This window comes from Mus pahari, chromosome 9, assembly GCF_900095145.1.
Source record: "Mus pahari chromosome 9, PAHARI_EIJ_v1.1, whole genome shotgun sequence".
Taxonomy (NCBI): domain Eukaryota; kingdom Metazoa; phylum Chordata; class Mammalia; order Rodentia; family Muridae; genus Mus; species Mus pahari.
Window position 1 is genome coordinate 92,117,620 of NC_034598.1, and position 14,328 is coordinate 92,131,947.

At 45.6% G+C, this 14,328-nt stretch overlaps 1 protein-coding gene across 4 annotated transcripts in view; it reads right to left on the reverse strand.

Moving 5' to 3' along the window:
* Positions 1-14,328, reverse strand: part of Txnrd1 (thioredoxin reductase 1) — a 40,015-nt gene that overhangs the window by 9,945 nt on the left and 15,742 nt on the right. For all 4 annotated transcript variants that reach the window (XM_021204699.2, XM_021204700.2, XM_021204698.2 and 1 more), the window contains 11 exons: positions 13,768-13,890; positions 12,752-12,824; positions 11,123-11,242; positions 9,158-9,300; positions 8,647-8,762; positions 6,354-6,579; positions 4,294-4,386; positions 3,731-3,807; positions 3,010-3,166; positions 2,817-2,924; positions 824-919 (listed from right to left, as the gene is read on the reverse strand). In XM_021204699.2, coding sequence (XP_021060358.1) covers positions 824-919; positions 2,817-2,924; positions 3,010-3,166; positions 3,731-3,807; positions 4,294-4,386; positions 6,354-6,579; positions 8,647-8,762; positions 9,158-9,300; positions 11,123-11,242; positions 12,752-12,824; positions 13,768-13,854 — 1,296 coding nt within the window. In that variant the 5' untranslated portion in view covers positions 13,855-13,890. The remainder of the gene's footprint in view (positions 1-823; positions 920-2,816; positions 2,925-3,009; positions 3,167-3,730; positions 3,808-4,293; positions 4,387-6,353; positions 6,580-8,646; positions 8,763-9,157; positions 9,301-11,122; positions 11,243-12,751; positions 12,825-13,767; positions 13,891-14,328) is intronic.

Here is a 14,328-nt window from a genome sequence, read left to right on the forward strand (position 1 = left end):
AAGAAAGAAAGAAAGAAAGAAAGAGAAAGAAAGAAAGAAAGAAAGAAAGAAAGAAAGAAAGAAAGAAAGAAAGAAAGAAAGAAAGAAAGAAAGAAAGAATGAATGAATGAATATGTGTGTGGGCTGGTGAGATGGCTCAGTGGGTAAGAGTACCCGACTGCTCTTCCAAAGGTCCGGAGTTCAAATCCCAGCAATCACATGGTGGCTCATAACCATCTGTAACAAGATCTGACGCCCTCTTCTGGAGTGTCTGAAGACAGCTACAGTGTACTTACATATCATAAACAAAAAAAAAAAGAAAGAGTATGTGTGTATGGACACGTGTTCTGGAATATAATATAAAATGTATTTCTTACTGTACGGTAACAATCAAATAAGTTTGAAAACTACTAAGGTAGTCAATCTCTCTCACTATGGGTCTGGAATACCTGGGCTTGGTCACTAGTGTAGCAGTGGGCTACAACTCAATCTGGAGCCCAGTCTGAGCTCTTCCCACCAGCTCAGAGGATCAAAGCAGAGCACCTGGGTTTGGGTTTGTTTGTGGTGTTTTTGTTTGTTTGCTTTTTTAAAAGGTAGCTGAGGACTTCATGACTCTCCCCTCATCAACACAGAGAAGCCCCAGTGTCCCCTGACTTCCTTCCCTCAAGCGTGTTCTGCCTGCCCGCAGCGGGGCCCTGGACCAGGAAAGATGAACAGGCAGCAGGCAGGAGAGCCCAGACCCTTGCCTCAATGCTGCCCCCGGTGCTACAAACACCAGTGGCTGGAATCCTAACACTCAAGGTCAAAAGCTACACATCGCCACAAAGACCATCGCGGCACTTACGTCGTCTTTAAGGTTGCAGATTATTTTTGCATAGCATTTGTTGTTATCCCGGGATGGAACTGTCCACTCCAATGGCCAAAAGAAACTGTGGTAAACCTGGAAGACACAAGCACAGCTCAGACTTGTTTCCTTACGGGATGCTATCCAGCAGTAGGTGTGGAGGTACTTCAATAATTAGTGCTGCTAATAAAGTTCACAGGATAAACTGACTTAGTCAAAAGGCAAATAACTTGGAACTTTGTTGTCAAGACCCCTTTGACTAATCTTATTTCAGCATGATTAGTAAACCTTAAGCAATTTAACAAAACAACCAAGAAAATCAAGAAAGAAGCCACAAGATTACTGTGTTACATAAGTCAACAAGCCGGGCACGGTGGTGCACGACATTAATCCCAGCACTTGGGAAGCAGAAGCAGGTGGATCTTAGTTTGAGGCCGGCCTGGTCTACACAGGGAGTTTTAAGATAACCAGAGCAACATAACAGACATATTAATGTTTCAGAAAAAGAAAAGGGAAAGAAATAAAAAATACCAAGTGACTTCCTGGTTAGCGTAGATCAGTGTTTCTCTTTCTCAACCTGTGGGCTGCAACCCCTTTGGGGGTTGACTCTTAGATGTCCTCTATATCAGACATTTACATTATGATTCGTAACAGTAGCAAAATTACAGTTAGGAAGTAGCACTGAAGTAATTTTATTGGGGGGTGGGGGGAGGTGTCACGACAACATGACGAACTGTACTGAAGGGTCATAGCATTAGGAAGGCCGAGAGTCACTGGCTCAGAGGAATGGCAGCTGTACACAGAAGCTGGCAAGATAGCAGGGGCAGCTCTAACAACCACCTAGCTGATGCTTCTTCCTGCTTCCAGAAAGTTCCTCCAGGGGCTTTACTGGACAGCACAGGAGGAGGGAGGGAGGTGCAGGGGAGCCAGAAGACAGGGGCTCTGTCTGATGTGTCTTGGGCATGACAAGCAAGACTGTTTCCTCCTCTACACTAGCCTTGGTGTAAGCCGGGGAACCACATCAGTGATCTGATATAGACGTCTAACACATGTAGAATTACGAAGGGAAAGGCTAAGGAAAGCCTTCCAAATGGCTACACTACAGACAGCATCTGTGAGTAGTTGATTCCTACTTCCCTGATTGGGCTATTCCAAACGTCCCACGTTTGCAAGGAAAGTAGCAAATCAAAGGAAGAAAATTCAGTCTTTCTGTATGAACATGACTTGCAAACAAAAACTTGGAGAGGTAACATTTGTGCAGGTCTGTTTGTCCCACAAGGATATCAAAGAAGACTACTATTATATGTATAACATAACATAGGGCACTATTGTCACTCTCTGCCTTATTCCCCTGAACCTGGAACAAACCACTCTTGGGTGATACTAGCAGCCAGCAAAGGGCCAGCATTCTTCCTGTCCGTACTCCCTGCGGCCTCTCCCACTGATACTCCCAGACCCAGCATTCTATGTGAGTGCTGGGGGGATCTGAACTCAGGTCCTTGTGCTTGCACTGAAGTGCTCTTACATCATCCAGCTGCTAAATACTTTTGGTAAATAATCTAGCCTCAAATAGTAATTATAGAAGTGGACAATGGATTATAACCATGACCACAGACCAGAGATAATGCTCAGCAGTTTAAAAGACCTAGGTCCAGTTCCCAGCCTCTTTAGCTCCTTTATCTCGTTAGCAACTTCTGCCTATTTGTGGATGGCTGAAGCCACCTTGGTGAGCACCTGCTGGCTCACAACCCTCTGTGCCCTGTCCCGAGGGATCTATCTGATGCCTTCTGGCCTTCACGGTACCTCCAGGTGCGCATGTGGTGCAGAGATTGTACAAGCAGGCAAAGCACCCATATACATAAAATAAAAATAAACATAAATTCAAAAACAGCAGGCATGCTCATTCATCTGTTTACAACTGCACTTTTCTGCACACTGGGAACCATCTTGACTCTTTGAAAAAAGCAACGTGAAAAAGAGGGAAAGAACTTACTTCAATATTTTCTTCCCCAAATTTCTCTATGGCTTTTTCTTCAGAGAGGCCACAGCAGCCATACTCCAAAGGAGTAAATACAGTCGTTGGGACATTGTCATAGTCACACTGTGTCAAATGGAGAAAAAATAATTAAGAGAGACAAAATGACGATAAAAACCATTGTCTCAGAGGGCGACAACGCAAAACTCACTCTGACATTGGAGCCTCCGTACAGCCTCTGAGCCAGCAATCTCCCCGCCTGGATGGCAACGGGAGTCAGCTCCAGCTTCCCCTCCAGAATGTCACCGATGGCATAGATGTAAGGCACATTGGTCTGCTCTTCATCCGAGACAGGAATCTTTCCGGTCCTGCAACCATCAATTGCTGCTATTAGTGAAGTAAAACTACATTATCTTCCTCCCCAAGAGAACAATGCTCCGATTACTAACCGAACTGCACAGGACTCAAAATGCTTAGCAAAAATCCTGGCCACTACTTTAAAAATCAAATGTGAAACATATTTGACAAACAGAAGAAAAACTCCTTTCACATAGTAGTTAAGACTNTCAGCACTTGGGAGGCAGAGGCAGGCGGATTTCTGAGTTTGAGACCAGCCTGGTCTACAGAGTGAGTTCCAGGGCTACACAGAGAAACCCTGTCTCAAAAAAAAAAAAAAAAAAAAAAAAAAAAAAAAAAGAAAGAAAGAAAGAAAGAAAGAAAGAAAGAAAGAAAGAAAGAAAGAAAGAAAGAAAGAAAGAAAAGACTGTCAGTCCTAACTAAGAACAACCCCACACACCCTGATTTGGTAGTGCTGAGCATCCAGCACCTAAGACCATCCAGCGCCCAATGGTAATGCCCAGTCCTGGGGAGATGAGCTTTAAGAGCAAAGGCAGAGGGGATCGGTGAGGAGCCACGTTGTGTGGTTGTCTTACTTTTCGTTTATCTTCACGCCCACGGTCTCTAAGCCAATAGTTCTCGTACAAGAATCTCTTCCTACCGCCAGCAACACCTAAAAAATTAATAAACTATTAACAAAACCACTGCATAAACTACTTAAACACAGACCTTAAAAACACCTTTCATTAGTAAAAGTCAAGAGTTTAAGTAAACCAAAATCTCTTATGTTTTAAAGACTTTTGAACGACAAAGCCAACATCTGTTGGCATTTCTTACAAGAAAGGGAGCTGTTGCCCTAATTAAGTTAGACAAACTTAAAAATGAAGTGAACCATCCATGGCCGAATTATCTCCTAAGTGACCGTCCACAAAGACGAAAGGGAACACATGGGCAGAGTCTAGCTCACTAGCAACTTCTGCCTATTTGTGAATATTAAGTTACCAAAAGGAGGGTTGAAGCCATCCCTGTGATAAAATAAATTCTAATATCAGAGTAACTGAGATGTCTTAGAATGTGCAAAGAACGGGGGGGCATTTTAGTGAGGAAAGTCACTCAAAGTACATAACAGACCCCAGCCTGACCTGGGCCCGCTCCTTACTGTGTTAAATTCACCCTCCATGGTCTCCTCACTGTTCGTGGATTGAGCTGTCACCTTGAGTCGGCCTGGTGTCCCTGCTTCAATCTGTTCAATCTACAAAAGGAAACAAAGACGCAGACAAGGAGGGTCAACCATTTCTTCTATCTCCACCTTCTTAGTCCTCAGGAAACAGAACCCAGCCCTAAGAGGCTTTTACATCATCTCCCTCTCGTAGCAACAGTAGAAGAGGCAGCTTCCAGGGACCTCGCCAACACCGCTTGCTTGAGAGGCTTTTTCTCAAATAATTCTTCAACAGAGAAAAAGTTGGGAAGGAAAGTGGAGGACACATAGCACGCTCCCTAAGACGGACACATCACCCACTGCTGTCTGCAGCGTAATTGCGATGAGAGCCACGGCCACGCAACTTCAGAGCATCCTTTCTGACTACAACTGTCCACTTTCACTGACAAAACAGTGAAGTATGTGAGTAAGGACTTAAATGTGAGTTAGAGAGCCCTAAGAATCACAGTGGGAAAGATGTGTTTAGGTCAACAGTTGCTGTAGGTGTGAGAAAGGAGTGAGCAGCCTCCTGAATTAGCAGGAACATTCCCATCCTAATGCAGCACACAGATGTTCACGGCAACCTAATGCACACAGATGTTCAGGACAACATCCTGCATACACATTTGTGACAGCCTACTGACAGGCTAAGGGCACCAGCCACAACAGCCCATCAGTTTTCTGAGGGGTCCACCACTCCTTGAATGTTGACAGTATTCAGGAAGAATTACATTTCAGAAAAGCAGATACTTCCCGCAGCACAACACACACTGTCTCCTAATCACCGTCTAATGCAAACCCATTCCCTAAAACCAGCCAGAGCACTGGTTCTCAACCTTCCAACGCTGTGACCTTTAGCACAGTTCCTCATGCTGTGGTGACCCCCAACCATAAAATTATTCCTACTTCGTAACTGTAATTTTGCTACTGCTATGAACCATAATGTAAGTACCTGAGTTTTCTGATGGTTGTAGGGAACCCTTGTGAAAGGTCTGTTGGCCCCCACCACCCAGCCCCCAAGGGGTGACGACTGAGGTTGAGAACCACTGAACTACAGAGATGAAGTACTGGTAACTTACTGGTAACTCCCAAGAAATCCAAAGCTTACAATATGATCCAAAGCCCTTACAATATGATCAGACAGGAAGTTAGAGCCACATTGGCTCCAGGAAATCCGGACCTGCTGCCATAATTCTCAAAGTACAGAAGAAACGAAGGCTTGGAGAGGCTAAGTAATTCTCCCTAAATCATAACAGACAGTATTTGACAAGTGAGTCTGATCCCCAAACGGTAGGTACCTCAGTTGCTGGCACTAAGAGATTCACTCACACAAACCTAATTGACAGAGAAAAACAGTCAGCCTAGCCTAGCCTTTCTGAACTTTGCCAAAACCAAGCCACTTTCAGCCACCCAAAAGGGAGAGCTGGCCTGAGATGCTCAGTGACGGACTTGACCTTGGAGCAAGTGTGCGTGGACTAGTGTAGCGGGAACCCAGGGCCTTCTGCTTGTTAGGCATGCGCTCTCCCACTGAGCTATGTCCCCAGCCCAGTGTCACCACTCTTCTTAGGTAATGGCAATGAAGTCATAGATGTAACGTGGTGCATTTTAGATACTTTATGGAGGGGAAGCCAGCCCACAAAACATTATCTCCAAGGAAACAGGATTATATAGTGGCTATGATGACAGTGTCCAAGGAAAAGTGTTTTCCTACAGAAGGCAGAGAAGAGAGAAGGGGAGAGTCTAGTGGATGGGTATGTGCATTCCAAGTTCTAGTGACACAAACAGTCCCAAGTGAAGCAGACCAGGGGCACCGCTATGAAAGGATACAGTAAAGGGAACAAGGGAAGGGGTCGCTGGCATGGACACAGCAATGGTACTGAGGCAGCAGCGCATGCTCATGCATCAGCACTGGGCTCTCAACGGTCCCTACTGCTCAAAGGTCTGCCTGCTTCTACCGCCATCCTGCCGTTCTGCCTTTCACCATGATCATAAAACCAACACAGCGCAGAAAAGCCACTTACTTTCGTTGGGACGAACTGCCTTATAAACTTGATACCATGTTCTTCCATGTGTTCACCAATTTTATTGGCCATGTCTTGGTCAAATCCTCTAAGGAGAATGGACCGCACCATTACAGTGACGTCGAGGCCGATACCAGCCAGAAATCCTGCACATTCCAAGGCGACATAGGACGCACCAACTACTAGGGTCTTCCCCGGGCAGTAAGGCAAGGAGAAAAGATCGTCACTGGAGAAGTTAAGGGGGAAGAAAAGAAAAAGAGAGTGATGTTCATGTATGAATAAAGATGCAAGTATCTTCCACTTTCCAAAGGATGAGAACTTTTTATATTATAAACATTTCACAGGATACTGTACATATGACAAAATTCTAAAAGGTCTTAGAGACTAGTCTTAGTTGGCAATACCCAGCTGGTCTTTAAATATGCTAGTGGCTAAATACAGTCGACAACGTAACTTCTAACACCATTCACACCCCACAGCCATTTTTTACTGTGTGGAAACACGACCCATTTGCAAACCCAAACCCTACTGGCCTACACTCAGTTGCCTTCCTGGGTGGAAAATGTTTTCCTTATTTTCCAGAACGTCCAGTAGCAAAAGTGGAGGGTGGAGAGGCTTTGAAAATCTAATCTTCATCATATAAAAGTTAAAAAAGTTTAACTCAACAAAAATTTTATAGTTGAGTTTAGAAGTAAGAGACCATAAAAATGCCCAGGTGTAGCGGCACGTGCCTTTAATCCCTGCCCTCAGAAAGAGACAGGCTGGCATTAGTTTGATGCCAGCCTGGTCTACATAGAAAGACCCTCTCTCAAAAACCAAAAAAAAAAAACAAGGAAAACAAAACAAAATAAAGAACTCTATGTCAGGATGGCTGGGTAAGAGGTGCGTGATTGCAGACCCAGCACTTGGGAGGGAGAAGCAGAGGGTCATGGATTTCTGATGGCCCTCAGCTGTGCACTGAGCGTGAGGCTCGCCTGGGTTGTGCAGGGCTCTCCAGCCTATCACCACCAAAGCAGTAAGTGTTGGGCATAGTGGCCAATGCTTGCGGATTCAGCTTCTCAGGATGCTGAGGCAGGAAGATCACTTGAGCCCTGGGATTCCAGTTCATCTAGGCAACACTGGTAAACCCTATTTCTAAGAAAATAAAAATCAGGACGGGACCTTGGTAGGGTCTGAATGTCTGTGTGCCCAAATATTTTTTTTCAAGATTTACTTATTATTATATATAAGTACATTGTAGCTGCCTTCAGACCCACCAGAAGAGGGTGTCAGATCTCACTACAGGTGGTTGTGAGCCACCATGTGGTTGCTGGGATTTGAACTCAGGACCTTCAGAAGAGCACTCAGTGCTCTTACCCGCTCGCTGAGCCATCTCGCCAGCCCAGTGTGTGCCCAAATACTAAAATTCCCCCCCATAGTACTCTACCCCAAGTGTGATGGTGTTAATAGGTTTTTAGTAGATGATTAGAGCATAGAAAAAAATCTGGCTCTCACAAACAGGACCAGAGTCTGTGAAAGAACCCTACAGACATGCCCTGCACTTTCCTCTAAAGGAAGATGCCACCTATGAGCTGGGGAGTCAGTCATGCTTACAATGCAACCTCCAGAACTGTGGGCAGGCCCCGTGTTAGTCATTGTGTTACAACACCCAAAGACTCTAAGCAAGACAACACATCCCAGGTAGTAGGGAAAGAAGCACCAGAGATGTTCCTGCACCAGGTATCCCAGAGTCAAACTCCTAGAAGAAGGAATCCAGAAATTCCCAGGCAAAAAAGCATCCAAAATAGCAGAACCTGTCAATCTATCTTAATGACTTCATTAAAACAGGATTGGTAGTGTTATCCTTTGATGAGAAACATCTTTTTCTTGACATGTTTTAGAAGGCTTTTCTACAGGGTACTGTCATGCAGTGGGCCAAGGCCTCAGAAGTCTCCATGCATAGCCACTCCAGTTAACCCTTTGTTTCTACTCCCCTAGTGCTAACAAGGAACATGGTCCTTGCTCTGCACAAAAAAAAACTGGCCTACAGGAGACCACATTTATGTTACAAAATATCCATCTGGTTTACAAATACACATTTCAAGTGCACAGAGAAACTTCACTCCAACTACATCATGCTGCCAGGGTCATGTGCTCACTCTGCCACCAAGGCTTGTAGCTTGTTACCTTTAAGACTGTATCAGTCCCTGACTCTCTTTCTTTCAATCCCCAAGGACAATCGTGGCAAGGAATTCTTTCCTAAATCCAGGAAAGGAACCAAGCAGAAGGCCAGCCCTCGGCCTGTTTCACCCACCTGCTGATGCAGTACTCTTTGTCTCCAGGGATGCCCAGGTAGCGGGGCCTCTCACCCGTGGCGATGAGGAACCGCTCTGCTGAATAGATTTTTTCTTTACCTTTGTTATTTGTGGCCTGCAAAGGAAACAATGTCAATCCCAATAGAGGACTAGCCCTTAGAACCTGTGGTTAGTACAGGGCACTTATAATGTCTCCCTCAGTTCCCAGAACAGTAAGAGAAACTAAAGGCTGAGCAGATGAAGGACTGCCTTGAGGAATAGTGCTACAAGGTGAGAGAGCAAGCCTCATATCCAGGTTATCTAGCCTAGGACAGTGACACTCCCCAGCCCCACAGAAGGCCCCATGAAGCATAGCAGCAAAGTGACCAAACAGTTAAGGTCACGGTGACCTTAATTTTTGCACCTTATTTGATTTCTTAAAACACATTTGAAATGATTTTCTCTGCTAACACCAGTAAAAGCTATTTTGAAAAGGCAGGGGCGGAGCATAGAATACAGCTTTATAATTACCACAATCCTGTGAGGACCAATGAACCTCCCATAAGCATTCTCATAGACGACCTTTTTCTCCCGGAGAGCTACTCGGTAGCCCCAGTTCAGCGAGCCGATATGATTCTGCACAGATTCTGTCATTTTCTCCCAATCATGCTTAACTGCGTGAAAAGAGAGAACACCCAGTCCTTCAAACTGCCTGATGAGTTAGTTCTTCAGTAACTCTCACCTGGAGCTGGGAAGTTTCAACCCAGAAGAACAAGTTCTCTTGGAGCACAAACACCACTTTCTCATGCCCAGGATTCAAAACCACAACATAAATTCTTCCCTCCTTTATCAAGGAGTGAGCTGGCAGTTTACTTAGGATTATAAACACTGACCTGTGGGGCACAGGGTGCTATTAAGACTTATAACTGCATCTGCAACAAAGCCAAAGGCTCTGCTCTAGCCAGGTGTGGGTTACTACATGGTAACTGGGCATGCTCAGTGTGGGCAGACTGTGGTACCTGACATCATTTTGGTCAATGAACTTTTACTGAAATATAGCCAAATTCATTTGCATGTCATCTGAAGCTGGTTTTGCAATATGAAAACAGAGCCAAGTAATTCCATAGAAACTGTATGTCAGGCCCCAGAGCCTCGAACACTTGCTGGCTCCTTATTCAGAGAATCTCATTGTCCCCAAACCCTTACCTGGAAAAAAGAAAAATCTCTTCTATAACTAAATTCATCCTTAGAGTCAAGACAGTATATACTACATTTCAAAATTTCAAGTGATAGAAAAAAAAAAAAAAAAGCAATCTTTTGTGACAGCACATGTCTACAACAGCATTTAGGTGTGTGTTCCAGGCCAGTGTAGACTACAGAGCAACACTTCAGTCTCAGTAACAATGTGTGTCTAATCCCAGCACTCGGGAGGCAGAGGCAGGTGGATCTCTGTGTTTGAGGCCAGCCTGGTCTACAGAGTGAATTCCAGGACAGCCAGGGCTACACAGAGAAACCCTGTCTTACCTGTCCCCCCCCCCCCCAAAAAAAAACAACTGCCACCACCACCATCTACCTTTAGTCACTGGTTAATCACTGTTACTAACAACTTGAAGAAAACAGGACACAGATCAAATATACTCAGGAGGAAACAGGAAGAAGACAAGTCCCAGGGAGGCTATGGCTGAAGAGGAAACAACACGGTTTCTCTCATGAAAATGAAGCCCCTAACACACCGATCAAGGAGCTGACCACTGAGTACCGGATGGAACCAGGCTCATGATCCTTAGGTCTGTGTCCTGAATTAGCAGGACTGCACAACAGTTGGACTGTGGCTTTGTAGAGAATAAGCCACAGGCACTTGGTGCACACATCAGGAACAGTTATAACTAGAGCCCTTTTAAGTGAGTAGCTCACTTTAGGAGCTGTGGAGCCAAGGTGCCTGGGGGCAGGGCTGCTGAAGGGAGCCTGGAAAAGCCTGCCTGGCTGGCCTCTGTCCACCAGGAATGGTAGAGGACAGTACACACCCTGCCCCACAGGCCAATCACCTATTATAATTACCAATATGTTACCAATATCCATCCCTATGTGGGTTAAGTTTGGTTTTGATTGCTTTATTTTAAACTAAAGCACTATATTGTAAATCAATCAGCAGATGGCAGACTTGTCACAATCCTAGCAAGTGACAAGAGGCAAGCCTGACATCCAGGGAAGTCACTCTAGTCACAGTGATGCAGCTGTCAGGTAATACCCCAAAGCCAATGATTCGAACTCATGTGCAATTCATTCATTACGACTCTATATTGCCCACAGCCCTGAGTGTGGGTCAGAACACCCCGTGAGCTCAGAGGGCTCAACAAGCGTTTCTCAAACCCAACAGTTGATAGCCCTGGGGCTGATCTGGGCAGACTAGGGATAGGCAGGCCTCGTCTGGGTCCAGGTATGTAGATGGCACACTGCCAAGACCACAGCTTTTGAGTCCCCCCTTTTCCCCCACACCTGTGTCTTCAACTTTCCAGCCATAGTTTTGAGAGTCTTTCAGAGCTTGTCCGAGCAAAGCTGCCTGGTGCATCAGCTTTTTAGGTATGCAACCCACGTTCACACATGTTCCTCCGAGACCTGCAATAACAGAGAGGTCAGTTCACAGCCCGCTGCAGGGCCTTCGGAGAAGCCAAAAAGTATTAAGATGTAATGAAACGATGACATCATCTTCATCTCCATCACTACTATTAGTCTAGTGTAGCAAGCGCCATAGCGTTTCTAAGGTCACAGAGCCTAATGTACAGAGCAAAGTAATCATTTTGAAACAGACACATTTCCACAATTTCTATAATTTCTATAATGATCAAAAGCGATGCAAAAATTGAAATGTTACTATGTGCAGAACCCTATACCTGCTACTGGATCTACATGCAGAGATGATGAAGAGGTTGCTATACTAAGTGTAGTTAGATACAGGTCTGAAAATATGTATAAAATTTGATGTTTATGTGAATTTTGGGGGAAGCAGCCTATAGTTTTCCCTGATTCTCCAAGGAATTCCCATGTTAAAACTCTCCTCTCCCAAAATAGGAATCCCTAAGAGCTTCTAGATCACGGCTTTCTATTAGAACGAAACTCAGGCAGGGAGGAGGGAGGTGGCTCCGGAGCTCACGGTCAAGGCCTGTCCCCTGAAAATACCAATGTCACCATGAAGTCCAAACTCCACAGGTCAGGGACTGAATACAGCACAGGGAACAGAGCATGACCCTTAGTCACCTGAGGATACGTGAGCTCACAGACTGCCACCACCTGGCTAATGCGAGCAGCGAATGCTCTTTATAAAATGCACTACTAATCATTTCTCTTGCCTCTGACTCCTCACAGGCCCTCGTTATCTGCCTTAATTGGTCCAAAGTCCTCACCGTGGCCTGTAAAGTGCCGTACAGTTTGACCTGCCTTTCTTTCCACTTTTACTTCTTGCCACACCCAGCTCTGATGACCCAGCTCTACAACAGAGGACTCTTACAGCCTTGCCTTGGGGCCTGTGAGTCTACTCTGTGGGCACGCTAGCAAGTTCTGCCTACAAGTTCTGCTTCAGCCTTTAACATGTCTACACCATTCTTTCCTGCAGTGCTTCTAGTGGGCATCTCTTCAGAAACCCTGCCTCAGGACTCTGTAGAGCTAAAGCCCTCCTCTACCCAGGAGGTCCACTCACCACCAAGACCTAGTTCTTACTTCTGTTTCCCACTCAAGTGTACAGTCCACAGGGCAGGAACTTCGTCCCCTGAGTTCACTGCCTCAGCCCCATGCTCCTGGCTCACAAGTCACTGATACACAGTCAATGAACGAACAGGCGACACATGATTCAGCAGGACTCAGATGGCCACTGCTGTCCTTCTTAACTATCTGAGTGCAGGGGAATTCGAAGAAAGCTTCCACTCTACTGGATAACAGATTATGCAGAGGTCGCCCTGTAAGTCAGCTTGCGGTCAAGGTTTCTGCTGAACCTAAATCTACAGCACCTAACTGGATCCCTTTAACTCGGTTCACATGGGAGAGCTGGGCTTTGCTGTTTTAAGTCAGCTTTTTGGAGTCATGGGCATCACCACCAGGGGAAAGCACTCGTGCAGGATCTCAAAAACTCACCCCATCTAGTTCCAAGAGGAGTCGGTGTGACAAAATCCAAGACCAGCACTTTCTTGTCAAATCTGGCCGCCTCCTGGGAAACAAAAGTACTCAAATGAGGCAACAATAGAGTGGAAGGGGGGGGCTAGCACCCACACTACTTTTATTATGCTCTAAAGCCTGAGGTACAGCCAGTCACAGATTTAAGTCTGGGAACCTAACACACTGTATTGATTAGCTCAGCTCTAGGACAAAAGCCAAAACACTGACAGCATCAACGATGACACAGATTACAGCTGCAAAATTGTTTCCAACAGCTGGCCAGCCCTGGCGAACTCTTGCATGGTTCCCCTTGAACATCAACAGACATAGCACAAATCTGAAAACCATTTTTTCTATTTCCAGGCAAGTGGTAATACACACCTGGTGAGGCCATCTGACTGACAGCCCGAAGTGTCGTACCCTGTACCCTGTTGAGGCGACATCTTTAAAGGAATTTCTGAGTTTACCTCGTTCTATCTAGGCCAGGTATGGGAGGGGTTGTTTTCTCTTTCTGGGATTTCTTGTAGAGACTATTTCTTTCTCACAGAGGAAGTGTGGTATACTGGCCACTGGACCTGCAAAGGTTACTGGAGAGCAAGGACAGAGGCTGTGTGTCCTTCAAGCATGCCACTGTGACAGTGACCCGCCATGTGCTACTGCGGAGTCAACTGGGAGGCTTCACAAGTCCACCTTCACTGGCTGACGGAGGCCACACCTTAGAGGTATATAGCCACTTTTCTCCTTTGTAAAGGTCGTGCTGGCAAGGGGGGCAGGCCTGAGGGCAGTTCACACAAAGTATGCCCTAATCACTGGGCTCTGAACTTTTACATAAAGAGGAAACACTTCAGTCTGGAAAAGCGACTTACAGAGTTGTGTCTGCACACCCTGTCAAAGTTAACAGAATAAACACACAAGCCTGGATGGACAAATGCAGAGAGCTGCTTGGGGAGAGGGTACTGAACCCTAACATCACTGTCACCAGCAGATGGTCTTGCCTTAGCTGCTGCCAGTCCTCCTGAGCCTCCTCCAATGATGATCAGGTCAAAGTCATAGGACTCGGGGGGATCTTTGGAGCCATTCATTGTTGGCAGCTTGTGAAGTTGGCCTTTTTTGTTCGGCTGCAGGGAAACAACAGAAATGAAAAGAATGTAACTGAAGAGCAGCAATGCCCGAAACGCTGGGCCATCTTTCTTTCAAGGCAATCAAAGGCCATGAGGAAATCAAAGGGGAAATGTAGACTCCCACTTCAGCTGTGTACGGAAACATCCAAGCTTGCTGAAGGCAAACCAATACTCCTTCACATCTAGGCCATTATCAAAGAGAACTGCATCCCAGCATCTCTTCCCATGCCTCCCCTACTCTCCAGTGTTAGAATTCTACACAGATGTCCCAGGCAAACTGACTTACAGCTAACCTAAGTTTGATAATGCTCTTTCTCCCAGAATTTAGTATTTAACAGGCACGTATTAATTATACATAATGGTTTTCACTATGATATTTTCATAATGACTACCCAGGGACTTTTTTCTCCTTACCTGATTTTTTAAATCTGTCTG